General features: G+C 40.7%; 1 protein-coding gene across 3 annotated transcripts in view; it reads right to left on the reverse strand.

Annotated features, from left to right (window-relative positions):
* LOC108876972 (protein unc-13 homolog C) overlaps window positions 1-14,759 on the reverse strand; it is a 102,763-nt gene that overhangs the window by 52,352 nt on the left and 35,652 nt on the right. For all 3 annotated transcript variants that reach the window (XM_018666839.2, XM_051077166.1, XM_051077160.1), the window contains exons 11-14: window positions 12,569-12,684; window positions 12,094-12,257; window positions 6,521-6,677; window positions 6,011-6,079 (exon numbers count right to left, since the gene is read on the reverse strand). In XM_018666839.2, coding sequence (XP_018522355.1) covers window positions 6,011-6,079; window positions 6,521-6,677; window positions 12,094-12,257; window positions 12,569-12,684 — 506 coding nt within the window. The remainder of the gene's footprint in view (window positions 1-6,010; window positions 6,080-6,520; window positions 6,678-12,093; window positions 12,258-12,568; window positions 12,685-14,759) is intronic.

Here is a 14,759-nt window from a genome sequence, read left to right on the forward strand (position 1 = left end):
ACAGTGCCTACACTGAGTGCAAAATTCCAGAGCAGTGACTGCTTATCATCAAAATAGGGGAAGGTCAGCATATTCCTTTTTATGAACAAAACAAAAAGTGCAAGAAAACCATTTAAATTTTTGACATGTTTTTACGATGACTAGACCATTTAGATTTTGTTATTAATCAGTTGATTTATGTGATGATAATGTTAGGTCATGTACATACAGTGTGTGATAAAGCTTCTTTTCATAAATGTAGCTCTAATTTTGGTTTATACAATGAACTGTACAGCCTCATATAGTACACAGAAAGTATTTTTTAATGTTTCAGACTCTTAAAATGGATTCACTTAATTGTTTTTCCCTGCTTAGAGTAAAATTGCCTGGACATAATTAGGAAATGCACACCTTCATCTGTATGAGGTCTCACTGTTAATGGTGTATGTTCGCATAAAAACCAAGCCACAAGGTTGAGAGAATTTCTTGTGAGACAGGATTGTGCCAAGGCACAGATTTGGGCAAGGATAGAAGAATATTTCTGCAGCACTGAAAAGTGCCCAAGAGCTTGGTAGCCTCCATCATTCTTACACTCTTCCTAAATATGGCTGTCCAGCCAAGCTGAGTAATCTGGGACGAAGGGCCTTAGTCAGACAGGTAACCAAGAACTGTGTGGCCACTAGGAATGAGATTCAGAGAACTTTACAAAAGGACAAGCATCAACACAGCACTCTGTCAGTCAGGCCTTTATGGAGTGGCCAGATGGAAGCCATTCATCACTGAAAGGTACTTGACAGTCTACTGGGAGTTTGCCAAAGGGTACCTGAACCACTCTCAGACCATGAGAAGCAAGATCCTCTACTCTGATGAAATGAACATTGAACAATGGCACTAAGGCAAGGCACTAAGCATAATCTCATTAATACCACTCCTATAGTCAAACACAGTGGTGGCAGCATTATGCTATTTTTCTGCAGTAGGGACTGGGAGACTAGTTGGGATGGAAGGATGGATGTCAATAAATATAGAGCAATCCTAAATGAAAATATTTTCCAGGATCTCAGATCGGGGCAAGGATTTATATTTCAACAAAGCAACAACTTAAATTGTACTGCAACACAGGATTGGATGTCCTGGACCAGCCCAGCCAGAGTCCAGACCTGAACCCAACAGAGCATCTCTGGAGAGATCAGAAAAAGATGCTCAAACTCCAACCTGACAGAACTTAAATGAAAGTTGTGCCAAGATTGTAGGATCATTCCCAAGAAGACTACAGACTGTCATCACTGCCAAAGGTCCTTTCAAGTACTAACTGAAGGGTCTGAATACTTCCATAAATGGGATATTTCAGTTTTGTTATATTGACTACATTTACATAACATTCCAAAAACCTATTTTTGCTTTGTCACTGTTAAATTCTGTGTAAAACTGATGAGAAAAAAGACAAACTTAATCTATTTTTAGATTATTCTGAAACATGATGATGCACAAGATGCAGATAACCTGAGGGGATCTGCACAGAAGTTCCAGTGTATGACCATCACTGTATTTTCACATTTAACACATGAGCAGTATGTCTGTTTAGGTGATGTAACACCGAGTTGACAGTTAGAATCAGAATGGATGATAGTTGCAACTGTTGATTAATCGCTGCACAGATTACAGGGGCTGCATAATGGCTAAAAAAGTTGCTGGTCAAGCACTGAGCAACAAGTGGAGCAAGTGCAGTTAATCATGTGGAAAAAGAGATCAAAAGCAGTCATGCGCTAGACCTAAAACTGTCATGGCAACATGGCACTGGTCACCCTGCACTCTGGCAGTCCCGAGCAAAGGCATATGTGTATGTGTGTGTGTGTGTGTGTGTGTCTGTGTGTGTGTGTGTGTGTGTGAGAGAGAGAGAGAGAGAGAGAGAGAGAGAGAGAGAGAGAGAGAGAGAGAAGAGAAGAAATCCTCTAAATTTCCAAAACAATGCTTATATCGCTATCCTCACTATATATTTATGGTTAGGCACAATGAATATCAGTGCTTCCCTCTTATTAGTTTAGGAGTAAAACTTCACACATTTGTGACTGAGTTCATTGCCCTTTCAATAACTTTTATAATTCCTTTTTTGTCCGTCTGAGTTGGCACAGAGGTGTCTTATCTTCTGCACTCTGTGAAATGTGATACCAGCTTGGCTCCTGTGCTTGGCTTTTCACATTGTCTGTCAAACATTTCAAAGGGTTATCTTGGGATTATGGAGGTTTTGCTCTGCAAAGAACAAGATTCTCCAAAATATTTACAACAATACAGATTGAGCTTTGTTTTCTAAACATTCTTCCTCCAGAAACTAGAAAATGAGGTCATGTGAAGATGACACAGGCTGGTTGTACACTCCTAAAGCAGACTATAGAGAAAACTTTGATGCTTTGTCAGCTCTATTAACAGCTCAGCGTGACTGATACCATCTGTGGAGAGCTACAGGTACAGTGCAGAACAACTATTTCACTCCATGTTCTTTTCAGTCAAGGAGGGAATCTTCTGTACCACACAAAGCAACAAACCAGCTGTTTGCATTAAGTAACCTTTTCTCTAAAGGCTCATTGTGAATCTGCACAGAGTTTCATTTTAACAGAGTAGCACACAAATCCCAGGGGTGCCTACTGAACAAACATCACTTTATATCAAACTAAGCTAACAGCCCAAATCCCTCACAGTGTGCTCTGAATACTGAGATTTTATGTCGGACCCAAAGAAACCTGCAAATCCCAACTGGGACAGACTGGCTATACAAGGTGTCACCATGTATCAGGGCTGTTAGAATAAAGTTTAAAGGGAGGAAATGCATATGTAGCAAAATGTAGAGTGGCAGCTGCACCCCGGCTCCCTCTCTGCTGATTCAAGCCCTCTGCTTAACAAAAGCAAACTCAATCTCCCTCACAATGTCGTTATAGGGAAATCCATACGGTGGACGGGTGGAGCAGCCAGATCTGAATCTTATTACTGTCCAAGAGTGGCAGTCTGGATCTGTAGGACGGCTTCAGAAAGTGAGAGAGTGAAAGTTAGAGTATCAACTGTCTCTGCGTGTGCGTGTGTGTCTGCGCGTGTGTGTGTGTGAGTGTGAACCACTGGTCTGTGGCAGCCTTGACAAGAGAGCAGCAGGACAGTGCTGGCAGGTGAAGCCAATGTGATATTCTGTGACTGCTCTCAGTGAACGTGTCATCGCCAGACAGCCAGGCCATCTGAAAATAAAGGAGGCCATCTTGCCTTCACTTAACCCGCTCTCTCCTTCTCTGTCGCCTACCCACCAAGCCTCCTTTCGTTCTTCATCTGTTTCTCTTCTCTTTCCAAATCCATCTCTTCTTCCCTCCAACTCTCTCTCTATTTGTCCAAATCCCCTCTCCTCTAACTCCGTCTCTCCACTTGCTTCATCCATCTCTCTTTCCAAATCCTCTTTATCCCCCCCCTCACTATTTGCAACTTCATTCTGTGTCTCCCTCAAGTCCGCTCTCTCTCTCACTATCTACTTGCTGTCCCTTCTCTCATCCTCTCTTTCTTTCCTTTCGTAGGCAGACGACGGGATCTGCTGCTATCAGGGTGTGTCTGTGTAATCACACGTGGCTTCACACAGCGAGCCGTGACAAAAAACAGGGGAACCAAAGCAATCACCCACTCAGCGATCGGCTGCCTTTTGTGTCACATTAAAGGTGAGAGGGTCATCTTTCAGTTTACAGTTCACTGTGTAACGCCACCAGCTGGGGAGAGGTGTGGGGTTGTGCATGCTCAGGTGCAAGTGTAAATGTCGGCACATTTGGGAGAGTGTGGTTTTGCGTATGTGTGTGGGTGTGTGTTTTTGTGTGTATGTGTGAGTGAGAAGGCGGGGGAGAGATAAAAGCCTGCATGCATGTCCACAGCTCTGTACTCATGTATTATGTTCTTGGATGTGAGCTCATGTGTATGGATGTACATGTGCGTATACAGGGTCAGGCAAATGAGTGTGTGTGCCTTTGTGTGAGTGTATGTGGTGGTGTGTGGCGTCTAACAGGATTACGCTCTGCTGGGATTGTTCTGGAAGATTATGTACTGTATGTCAGGATTTCAATCTGCCTGAGTAAAATACAGCAGCACCCTCAGCGGCCTGAGAGTGGCAGATTTCTGGCAATCAGAGAAGGCAAGAGAAGAGATGAAGATTCCAGTTTCTTCGTTTGTGGGGCTATTCAGTCTAAACCATTTGTTTGACTGGCACCATTTATCATACATTTTGGGTAAGGGTAGGGTAACAATATTTTTGATCGTTCTTTTAAATCAATACCCTCTACATCAGGGTATTTTTGTTAATTCTACTCTTAAACTTAGTTTAGGTATATTTTATCTTAGTTTACTACACAGAATTGTAGTATTTTATCCTAGTTTACCACCCAAATAAGCAGGTACAGTATATCATATGTAAAAAGAAAAAATGTAAGACTGTGCAAAATGGCACAACACAAAGAGATTCATGGACACAGACCACATATGGCCTAATAAGGCATAAAATGCTGGCAGTCAGCAGTTTACGTCAAACACATACACGGTATGGCTACAACAGGTCAACCAGAAAATTCTCTACATGCAGCAGTACATTGAACCTTACTAACGTTGCTCATCATTCACTGAATATCACAAAACAAATGACCATGAAGAATGAAGCTATCTCATACGACAAATAGGACCATAAGTGTGAACGACTCCACTCAGAGGTGAAATGTTACTGTAACTATTCTGACAGCACCATAGATTTTCATATCATGTCTATATGTATATTTTTTTTAACATTTTATACGTTGACCAGTAACCTAGTCGCTAAGTATAAATATGAAACGCATTCACAAAGCTACTGGCTATTCCCACTAGCTATTTTTCCTTAATGCAGCAGAACCTTACTGCGTTTTTCAAATCCTGCCTCTATCCACTCGGCGCAACACCTTGGTTTTTGCTGCAGTACAGTATATATTGTTAAGTAGCTGGCTGTTGATGATATTTTAATAACGAAGCCTCTGGCTGGATACTACGTGTAGTTGTTACACACTTTTTTAAAACAACACGTTCTTTATTTTTTATGTTAGTAATAGCCAACATCAAATCCATCTACAGTTGCTACAGCCTACATATAAAAATGTGCACACAGCCTAGTTTACAGATGTTTACAAGGTATCCAATGCCCTAAACCCATGAACTACCATGGAGAACAGAGTGCTGGACACTCACTATAGAGTCTATTTATTGGACAACGAGGACCACTATCTCTTCAGATGCCAATGGTCCCCTCGATACCATGGGCTGGTTATCGATATTTATGTGCCACACTACATCACTGGCTACAGTCTGCTGAAAACTGCAAAAGCACTATGGTCATTTATCATTGAATTCATTTTAAATTGGAATTTAATTCAGTCCTTTTTTCCCCTTTTTTGAGCAACAATGCACAGCCTGACATCTGTCTGCCTCTGTCTTATATGTACCTGTCTGTAATTTCAGCTTTTCCTAAACATACTTTTCAGAAGTCTTCCCTCATTATCACAGCTTAAAACCACAAAGTCTTCAAAACCATGTGTACCACATGTGACATTACCAAAAGTCATTCTTCCTTTGACATCATCTATGATGACATTTACCTCGTCATAATCCTGATATTTACTAGAACACCTTTGAGACCTGGCATTAACATACATCCTGTGTGGTCACACTGTGGGACTCAAATGGGGCAAACATGTATAAAATACACATTGAACTGTATCCAAGAAAGAAGATCCAGTCAACAACCACATTTGGAGGGCGAAAGACACACATTTGGCATTAACAGAAAAGTGTAAATGGATTGCTGCTCCATTCCAGATATAGAAAGCACACGGTGTACTGTGAACAGAGTTGAATCAACCTAGAAGCCTATGTCAAATCTGCTAGATGGCAGGTAGCTAAAGAAGAAAAAGATTCTTATTTTGAAGGAAGTTACACAGATAAACATGGAAGTGATTGTGAGTATACACGCCATATGAAGAAAGTTCATACATACCCGATATTTAGAGAGATCGATCCTTAGCGAGTTATGCAGTTGATCCAGTAATTTGACAAATTTCTCCCTCTGTCAGGATAAGAATTCAATAATTCAGTTCAGAGTGTCACCACACCCTAAAGCATTGTGCCTAAAAATTTATAACACTGCATGGACCTGAGCAATGCTTTGCCTGCAATGATTCATTTTTACTTCCCGGAACAAAATTTTGTGATTTAGCTATGCTGCCAGACTCGGCCTTCTGCCCGGAAATATTATTTGATGCCTTACAACATTAGCTTATTAAAAGTTTACTCTGAAAGCACTAGCAACTTCTGAAATTGTGTTGATTCCACAATTTGTTTTAGACAAATAACCCAAAATATATATATGAGAAAAAAATATATGCCAGCAGTAGATGTTATTTAAGTCTAACTGGAGACCAAATATAACCCATATTTCTATTTAGCATTGTATTACTATACATCATCTACAGATGTCAGACTACAATACAAGAATAGGTGCACTTACTCCAAAGTTAGAGGCAGCAAATCGGTCAGAAGCGGAGGCAGTGGTTGTGGTGGTGGTGGTGGTGTGGGCGAAGTAGGCATTGATATTAGCAAGCAGGTTGCTCATCACTGCTGGCACACCAGGACACATGTATTTGGCGGACAGACAGGAGAAATGCCTGCAGAGGAAAATAAACAGCTATTATTCTATGTAGCATAAGAGGCAGTGCTGTAGCCAATCCAGGGCAACATAAACATAATTTCTTAAATAAGGATCAATAGACAAATACATGAGAAAACAGAGACAATGTGAGACCCAACATCTACTAGACAATGGAAGCAGACAGAGAAAATCATCAAGCAATCAATATGCCCTCAAGAAATTCCACAAGTTACACAGTGCTGAGAAAGAACATATTGCATAGCTAAGAAAACTTTCTCTTCCAATATCAAGTATAGCTCAAAATATATGCCATATCCTGTATGTCTATCCTTCGCTTTGGCCTGCAGTAACCTCAGCAGTTAAAAAAAAAAAAAAAAGTGAGAAGACAAACTGGAGTATTTCTTCATTTTCAACTTCGGACTGCTAAGGAGAGAGCATATTTTTAATGTTCCACACAATTACTTCTAGTTAAAGAGTTAATGCATAAGAAGTTCACTGCCCTGTTCATATAGTAAAAAAGTGTCTTCAACAACTATCTATGGTAAATTATGTCATTAATCAAAGCTGTATAACCTATACTATTAATGACATAATGCTGCTAAGTAATAGATGGAGCAAGTTGAGTTTGGTAGTGAATCAAGGGTTCCTGTGGGGGCTGAGATATAATCATATCCAGGGAAGCAGAAAAGAGAAATGTAAATATTACTGCGAACCATTAAACTTACTTGTTTGTTTCATTCTTTAACAAATACCACTGAGACCAATACTCAAACAAAGCATGTGTACTTGCCAATTTAAGTGTTCTCCACTGAGGTGAATCCACATATATCAACCCAACACAAACTAGATCTCAGTACTCTGCAGTGTGGTAAAATTACACAAGTCATCTTTCCCTGAGGAAGGCCTGAAGCAGGGGTCTTTTACTATTGCAAACTTGATGTTGTCTGTTTAGAGAAATCTTATTTCATTTTCTCCTGTCTCCAGTGCATTTTTAACTCTTTGAGCTTAAAACTACGCACAAGGAGAGAGGTACATGCATTGCCACTTCAGATTTGCCATAATCTCTTTCTCTCTCTCTCTCTCTCTCTACACACACTGCCCAGCAGTAATTAAGTGCTGAAGCCTGAGAGCTGAAAGGCCTGGTTTGTGAGCAGGGATCTCTGCTCGAGCAAAGAGCATATGTTCACTTTAACACTTCATACTGCTCCTTCACAAGCCATGTGGAATGCCTCCTACATCATAATTCACTGGTACCTATAGTGAACAGCAAAGCGGGCAACCAGCTCCATCCTCATTCATACAGCACATAAAGGATCATGTTATTCTAGGTAGTATACCACATATAAAAAATGTATACATGCAATAATCAGTATGTTTACTTTAATGCAGCGGACAATGCTATACACAGGGGCTTCCTTCTCAGCCGCCGGCATGACCCATAGCAACTAAACATCTGGAATGCTTACACAGTAAAGATGCCTGTGAGGCTGGGCTACAGAAATAAAGCATTTGTTTAAGCCTATGGAAAAACAGATTTCATTATCATTTCCTGAGGTGCCCATTAACTTTAGCCTACATTCCACGTGATTTCACTTATAAAGATAAAAAGGACATCTATATTATTCACAACGTCAATTTCAGATACTTTGGACAGAAATATCTTGCCCAGTGAGTCATTGATTCATAAAGCCAAAGTGTTAGAAAAGGCAACGAGTTGTGCAGAGTAATGATTACAGATTTACTCCCCCTCCTAAGCGCAGACCCATGCGCGTGCGAGCATGCACACAGGCACAAATAGAAACACAAACATGCTGTCATCGGGAGGCCTATTTAATTACTTTGCTTTCAGCCTCCAAATTACCCAGGAGCACTTGGGGTTAGGCGAGCAAAGAGAGTGATGCAAAGAGAGCGATCATGGCATCCGCTGAATTCCCGTGGCGCTTTTAGAGCTGGATCTCCTGAGCCGGTTTTCAAGAGGGAGACGCTGCTACTCCCAATTGTGACCCAGCCTTGGTTTTTACCAGTGGATGAGACATAGTGTACAAGTGTGCACACATATCATTTCATGGTTTCAGATTGCTGGGAGAAATGAGAAAAAGATGATGAAAAACAGGGACAGAGAAACATGGGGGTGGGAAATGACTGGGTTAGGGAGTGGTAATAGAGAGAGATGAAGAAACGCTAACACGAAGGAGGGGTATGTTGGGGGGGGGGGGCACAGGAGAGGGTAAGTGTGCCATCGCAGCTGCTGTGATTTATGCAGCCATCATGTCAGGAGTGACTGGGAGTCAAGGCTCTATGATGAAGAAAACGGAAAGGTAGGGCCTTTCATAAATTCCTGATGAAGCATAATAAGCGCTGATATGAGAGACGCCAAGCTTAAACAAGGTTCAAGCCCGAAGCATTAACTCCACCTCAGAAAGCTGGTAATAAGGCCACTCACTGCTTCACTTGTCTGCACTTAAATAACCCTGCAATCCTTCATATGCTGCAATACCCTGTCACACTGAAACAACAGTTTGCAGCACCAAAACGATCAAACATGTCAACAGCACTTATTATAATGTATGTGTTTGTTGTAGCAGACACACTCCTTTCATATGTGGCTTATCATTGTGGGATGTTAGGTATGTTGAGAAATCTTTGAAACAGCTAAACCAGACTTTACAGGGCTAAGCAAAAACTCAATGACATGTTTATCCCACAGGGCCAGTAGGAGGGTGGATAAAAGAGCTGCTGTAGGAAGATTAAATCAAGATCAATGGAATCAGAAAAACAGGCGAGAGAGAAAAAAACAGCTGGGTGCACTAACTAACAAGTAGACTAACTAGTCATCCAAAGACCTGCTGAAGGAAGCATTGGTCTCACGTTGCTGCACAACATTACAAAGACCGATTGCAAGATTATTTTATATGGGTATATTTTTAACAGTCATGCAAATCTAATTACAACCATAAAGGCAAAATAATTTCCCAGTCTTGTTTCATCTCATGGATACATGTGGCCAGAATTCCAACCATGAAAGCACAAATGTGAACTGCACTTTTCATTCAATTTGCCAACACAATCTGTGTGTAATTAGTGTCTGATTTACTAAGGCAGCTGCTAATTACATAGGCAGCTACTGGGACTGCCCAACAAGTACATTCTGCTGAGGAAAGAGAGCTTAAAAGGTGCACTTTGGTGATGAGATTTGAGATTTTTAAACAGCAGCTCAGACTGAAATCACAGTGTGATGATGCTGAGAGAGATACTCATTAACTCATTATTACTCACTTAATTAATGAAATGCAGCTGAGGTCATAAGCAAACAATGAACAAGAGAAAATGGTTGTAAAGCAAAGCTGCTATCTGTATCTGTTAATTTCACAAAAATATCTGTGTTCTAAACTGAGTCTAAAAACTGAGATGAATGAACTGAAATGAATAGTGGATAGAGATGAGGGTTTGCATTTGAACATATCCCACGTATTAAAAACAAGTGGGTTGCACATACAGTACACAACAAAACTAAATGTATACCTGTGCAATATCCCTAAAATGTTGAATCATTCAAAACTCTGTCATCTCACAGTAAATGTATTATTTTTAAGTTGAAGTGTGAGCTCATATATAATTAACAATTAAACGGTTAGATAGATTATATTGAAAATATGAGCCCTAAAGTATAACAGTGTGTGTTTAAACCTGTGATTACTTTCCAATCAAAATACCTGTGAACCACAGCTTTCTCAGTTTTGGCCTGTGTTGTATCAGATGCAACAAGGCTTCACATGGTGAGGTACTCCTTGAATTGCCTTTGGCCTTATTCACAAAACTGCAGGATTTAATTTTGCCACTGAACATGAATACTGGCAGCACACATTTTGGTCAGATGGGGAGTGGGTGTGGTCAGATGGGAGTTTGCTGGTATGGGGATGAATTAGTGCAAAAGACATTTATAGATAGCACCATGAATGGAAGTTTGAAAGCCCAAATACTGAATGAAGACATGACACCCAGTCTCAAGAAGCTTGACGGGAAGAATTTTCCAACAATGATCCCAAACACACTGCAAAAAGTAAAACCAACAAAACAAACAAAGATTTTAAAGCGGAAGGTAGAGCAACAAAACCCCCCACCAGCACCAGCGAGTAGCTGAAAAGAATCATCTGTGACAGAACATCTTTCTACAGATTTGTACATGACTGGTGTCATCCACGCCCAGGCAGATCGAATCTGTCATCAAAAATAAAGGCGAACATGCAATATATCAAAAACCATAAAAGAATAGAATCTTTCTGAGAGGATTACCAAAGATGAAAGTTGTCTAGAAAATGTGGTAATATCCGGCTTGCTTGGCAGAGCAAACATAGTAAATTGACAGCACAGGGAATTGAGCAGCATAACTGCAAGTTAGAGAAGAACAGGTCTGTGCTCAGTCAACTGTGCACATTATGTCAAATTGTAAAATTGTGTAATTTTAACAGATGCTCGCCAAAAAATATTTTTTAAAAAGACACTGCAACCAGTGATAAACTACCAGAAGAGAAGGAGGTGACCCCATTGGAGGCTCAGACTGGAGCAGATGATGGATGATGTCGCCAGTGACTCCCAAGTAGGAGCAGCCAAATGCAATTTAAAACCGTCTTTTCAACAGTGCAACTACAATAGTTCTTGATCAACTTAGTGAACATCATTTTAAAGTTCAAGTATAAGGACCATCCAGCCACAACTCCCTGAATGCTCTTTGTCCAGTGTTGTGCAGTGGTCAGATACTGCATTTGCAATTCAAGCAAACTTTCCAATCATATCACAGTTTCTAAACTGAATATATCTAAGTGGGCTGCATTAAAAAAAATTACATGTGGGAAACTGTATCGGGAATTAGGTGCACAGGACTTTTGTCTGCTGTATAAAGACAAGAAAAATCTACAGTGGCCACTAGTGCACTGGAAGATAGATATACAGTATGTACAGTCAGATCCATGATGCAGACTTCTGCAGTGGTCAACAACACATCAACACTGCACAATGTAACATGGCACTGCATGACCTTGATCAATATTTAATGATTTCGATGTTTCAGGTGCTGTGCATGTGCCTGTGTGTCTGTATGTGTGTGAGGGAAACAAGGGGAAAAGAGAGGAAGACATCTGTGGATGGACAGGGTCACAGAGATCACAGAGAAAGGGAAATGAGACTGTTTATGTGTGTCCATGATCAATCTGACTGAGGCAGGTTAGGAGTTTTTTTCCAGGAGACCAGGAATTAATCAATCAAACTTAGGAGCTCAATAGTCCTCCAAGCTCTGATTCTGCTGAGGAGACATCTTTACTACTACTCTTCTCCTCCTGCTCTCCTTCTCTCATCTCCTTCTCTCCTCCACTCTGCCGAATGAGACAGTGACAGATTGGTGAGGTAAAAGGCCATAGATCATGGGTGGTACTAACGTCATAGCCTGATAGATGGACTCCACTCCGTATCTCATGGCAAACTCATCCACTATCTCTTGGGACACGTCGTCAAAGTAGACCTTCCACGCCTCGTCCCCTTTCACCTGCGGGATCTTTACCACCCCGCTGTTCTTCAACTCGGTCAGGTAGTGGAACAGGTTCTGTGAGTGGCATGAGAGATAAGACGGAACAGGTCATGGTGATGGAGCACGGTGTCACAACAAGCAATAAAAGAGAAGTTTTTTTGTGCGATGTATGCCAGCAAATGAAGACTTTTATCACAGTTGGTGACATCTGTTTGTGCAGGGCAGTAACTATCATCCTGCTGCTTTGCTCCCCAGTGATATCACTACAATTTATGATTTCTTCAGTAACTGTCTTTGCAAACATAATGCTCATGTCCCCAAAAATGATGACTGGAGTTAAGTGAGAACTAATTTTGCTTAATGCTGAATCCCATAATGATGCTTACCTCATGTAAACAGGTGTACTGGCCATGAGGAGGAACCACATTCTCCTCCCCTTTCATCTCCACGCTGATCTTGAGTCTAATGGCACCAGATACAGCAGACTTGTCTGTTCTCTTATCTGTAACACACAGCCAAGCTGGATTATTCATCACTGGAAAACAACTGAAAAGTAAATACTAGTGTAGAGCCACATCTTTGGTAGGCACATGTTGGCTAACTCACATTTCTTTATCCTGGATGATGCAGTACAGTTACTATACCCTGAGAAGACTAGATTTCAAGTTATTTCCCAGCACAGCTTTCTAAACAGTGCATCACTGGGTTTGAGTTCAAAATGTTGTCATAATAGCAGATGGTGAAACAAGTGAAAGATTTTTCTAAAAGTTTTACAACATTCAGTAAAAAGGAGAAAAGCTCAAGCACATAAGAAGTGACGCCACTCAGTGAAACAACATACAATTCAATAAACAACAGTCATTGTCACCTCAATAGAAATCTGTCCTTGACTACACCATAACAGCATGACATATAAAACACTAAAAGATTAAAAACAAAAGACATAAATGACATCATCTGAAACACAGGTCATAAATGACATTAATAGCATGACATCATGTCCTCAAAAACAAAGACATCATATATGCACACAGTATGTACAAGACAACATGAATTAACAACATCATTAGCTATGTTGGGCTGTAGGTATGGAGAAATGGAACTTATTCTTTGCATGCAATATCAACACATGTATATACACATAGTCATACAGCCACCACAAAGCAGATCTACACACTGCTGACAGGTCTGAGAGCTAATGACTTCACAGCTGCAGGGGTTCGTTAAAGACTATAAATGCCCCCCTCTGTGCTCTCATATACAATTCATCTGTTCTGTGTCAAATGAGTGAAATTTCCCTCTACAGTCAGTTGGTCAAGAGACAGACAAGTGAAAAATAATAACGTGACAATGCGACAGAGACTAGAGAAAAAGCCCAGTTTGAAGAGGAGCTGAAGAGGCTTAGAGAGGAGAGCAGCTAAAGGGGCGGACACCCACACCAGCAAAGGCCTGTTTAGACATTCATTGTGGACATTTAAAAAGGCACAGAGCAGCAGCAGTGGGCAGGGGTCACTATTACCACAAATTGCTTCCTTTTAGCTAGAGAGGCAAACAAAGACAGCACCCGCCAGTCATAATACTTCAACAGAAGTGGGAGCTCCCATTATGCTGCCATTCAACCTCATGCAGCATAGTGAAACTGGTGATGTACTGTATTAGGGTGGAATCAGTGCATCAAACCCTACATCAACAGAATCTGTACCCAAACTGAACGACAGATCTCCATGGCTCTTAGGTACATGCACAGTAATAACGACTTGACTGAACCACACTTTAGATGACCAAGCATTTATCTTCACATCCTGTCAGTGCTGACAGTGTAATGGGAATGTGAAGAGGAGGAAAAAGCAACAGTTTAAGTGAACATGTTCATGAAGCTTAATGAGTCTGCAACTGTAGTGCTGTAAGTTGCAACTGAATGCATGGTCACTCAGAAAATGTGAGAGCCTATCTTTGCATTTACACAACTAGACAGCCTGGTAGACATCCACAACTTTCAAACTGCACTACCAAGTCTGTATCAGAAGATATCTGTTATAAATATATAGTCTGCTGTCCCAAGCGGCAATAACCCTGATGACATTACTGTGAAATAACCGAATTACTTTCTCAGACTTGACAAACTTCCTCCACAGCATGACAAGAGCTTACATAACTGTTTTCACAGGCTAAGTGAATAATGACTACAAGGAATATAAGTAAACCAACCTTCACATACTATAGATTATTATTTTAAACTGTTTTTTTAACTAGGACAAATTCTTGGTTAGGTGCATGCGTTAAGACAATATTCAACATGTTGAGAAGTTGGGCTACTTTTGCTAAATGGGAAAAAAGCATTTAAAGACCTGCTGACAGAATCCTTGGTCTCAAAGCATTTTTATATTCCTCAAAGTAAGGTACTGAAACTTTTGTGGTTTTGAAACAGCACCAAACCTATTCAGTGTTGACTGTGTGGGCATTAGTATCAAAACATTTCAAACCCTTACTAGCCCTGATAATGTCAGAGAGGTCCTGAGGTGTCATAGTAGCCATAATAATAATAAGCGCCACCATCCTTTTCAATTCGTCAGTATC

Source organism: Lates calcarifer, linkage group LG2, assembly GCF_001640805.2.
Source record: "Lates calcarifer isolate ASB-BC8 linkage group LG2, TLL_Latcal_v3, whole genome shotgun sequence".
NCBI classification, from domain to species: domain Eukaryota; kingdom Metazoa; phylum Chordata; class Actinopteri; family Centropomidae; genus Lates; species Lates calcarifer.